The 307-nt window shown below is 63.2% G+C and overlaps 1 protein-coding gene across 1 annotated transcript in view; it reads left to right on the forward strand.

The window, feature by feature from the left end:
- Nucleotides 1-168: 168 nt before the first annotated feature.
- Nucleotides 169-307, forward strand: part of LAMP5 (lysosomal-associated membrane protein family, member 5) — a gene marked incomplete at its 5' end in the record, with an annotated part of 8,484 nt that continues 8,345 nt past the window's right edge. Inside the window, one exon of the mRNA XM_010073276.1 lies at nt 169-300. Coding sequence (XP_010071578.1) covers nt 169-300 — 132 coding nt within the window. The remainder of the gene's footprint in view (nt 301-307) is intronic.

Below are 307 nucleotides of genomic sequence, written 5' to 3' on the forward strand. Positions count from 1 at the left end.
GCAGCCGCGGAGCCGCTTGCACGGTGTCACGACGGGACCGGTGGTGGCGGGAGGAGGAAAATCCGCCGGTAGTTTTGGAAGTCCTTTATCCCCTCCGAGGATATTGAGCCGGGTAGGGGGGAGGGGAGAGCAGGGCCGCCCTACCTGAGCCCCGCTTCCCGTTTCCAGCTGATCACGGAGCAAGCCGATATCCCGCTGTCGCGGGGCGCCGAAATGAAGGGCAAGTGCGGCACGAACGAGTCGGAGCTGGAGATCTCCTGGCTGGAGCAAGCGTACACCCTCAAACTCTTCTTTCTGAAGGTACGGG

Source organism: Pterocles gutturalis, unplaced genomic scaffold (assembly GCF_000699245.1).
Source record: "Pterocles gutturalis isolate BGI_N339 unplaced genomic scaffold, ASM69924v1 scaffold8517, whole genome shotgun sequence".
In the NCBI taxonomy this organism is placed as follows: domain Eukaryota; kingdom Metazoa; phylum Chordata; class Aves; order Pterocliformes; family Pteroclidae; genus Pterocles; species Pterocles gutturalis.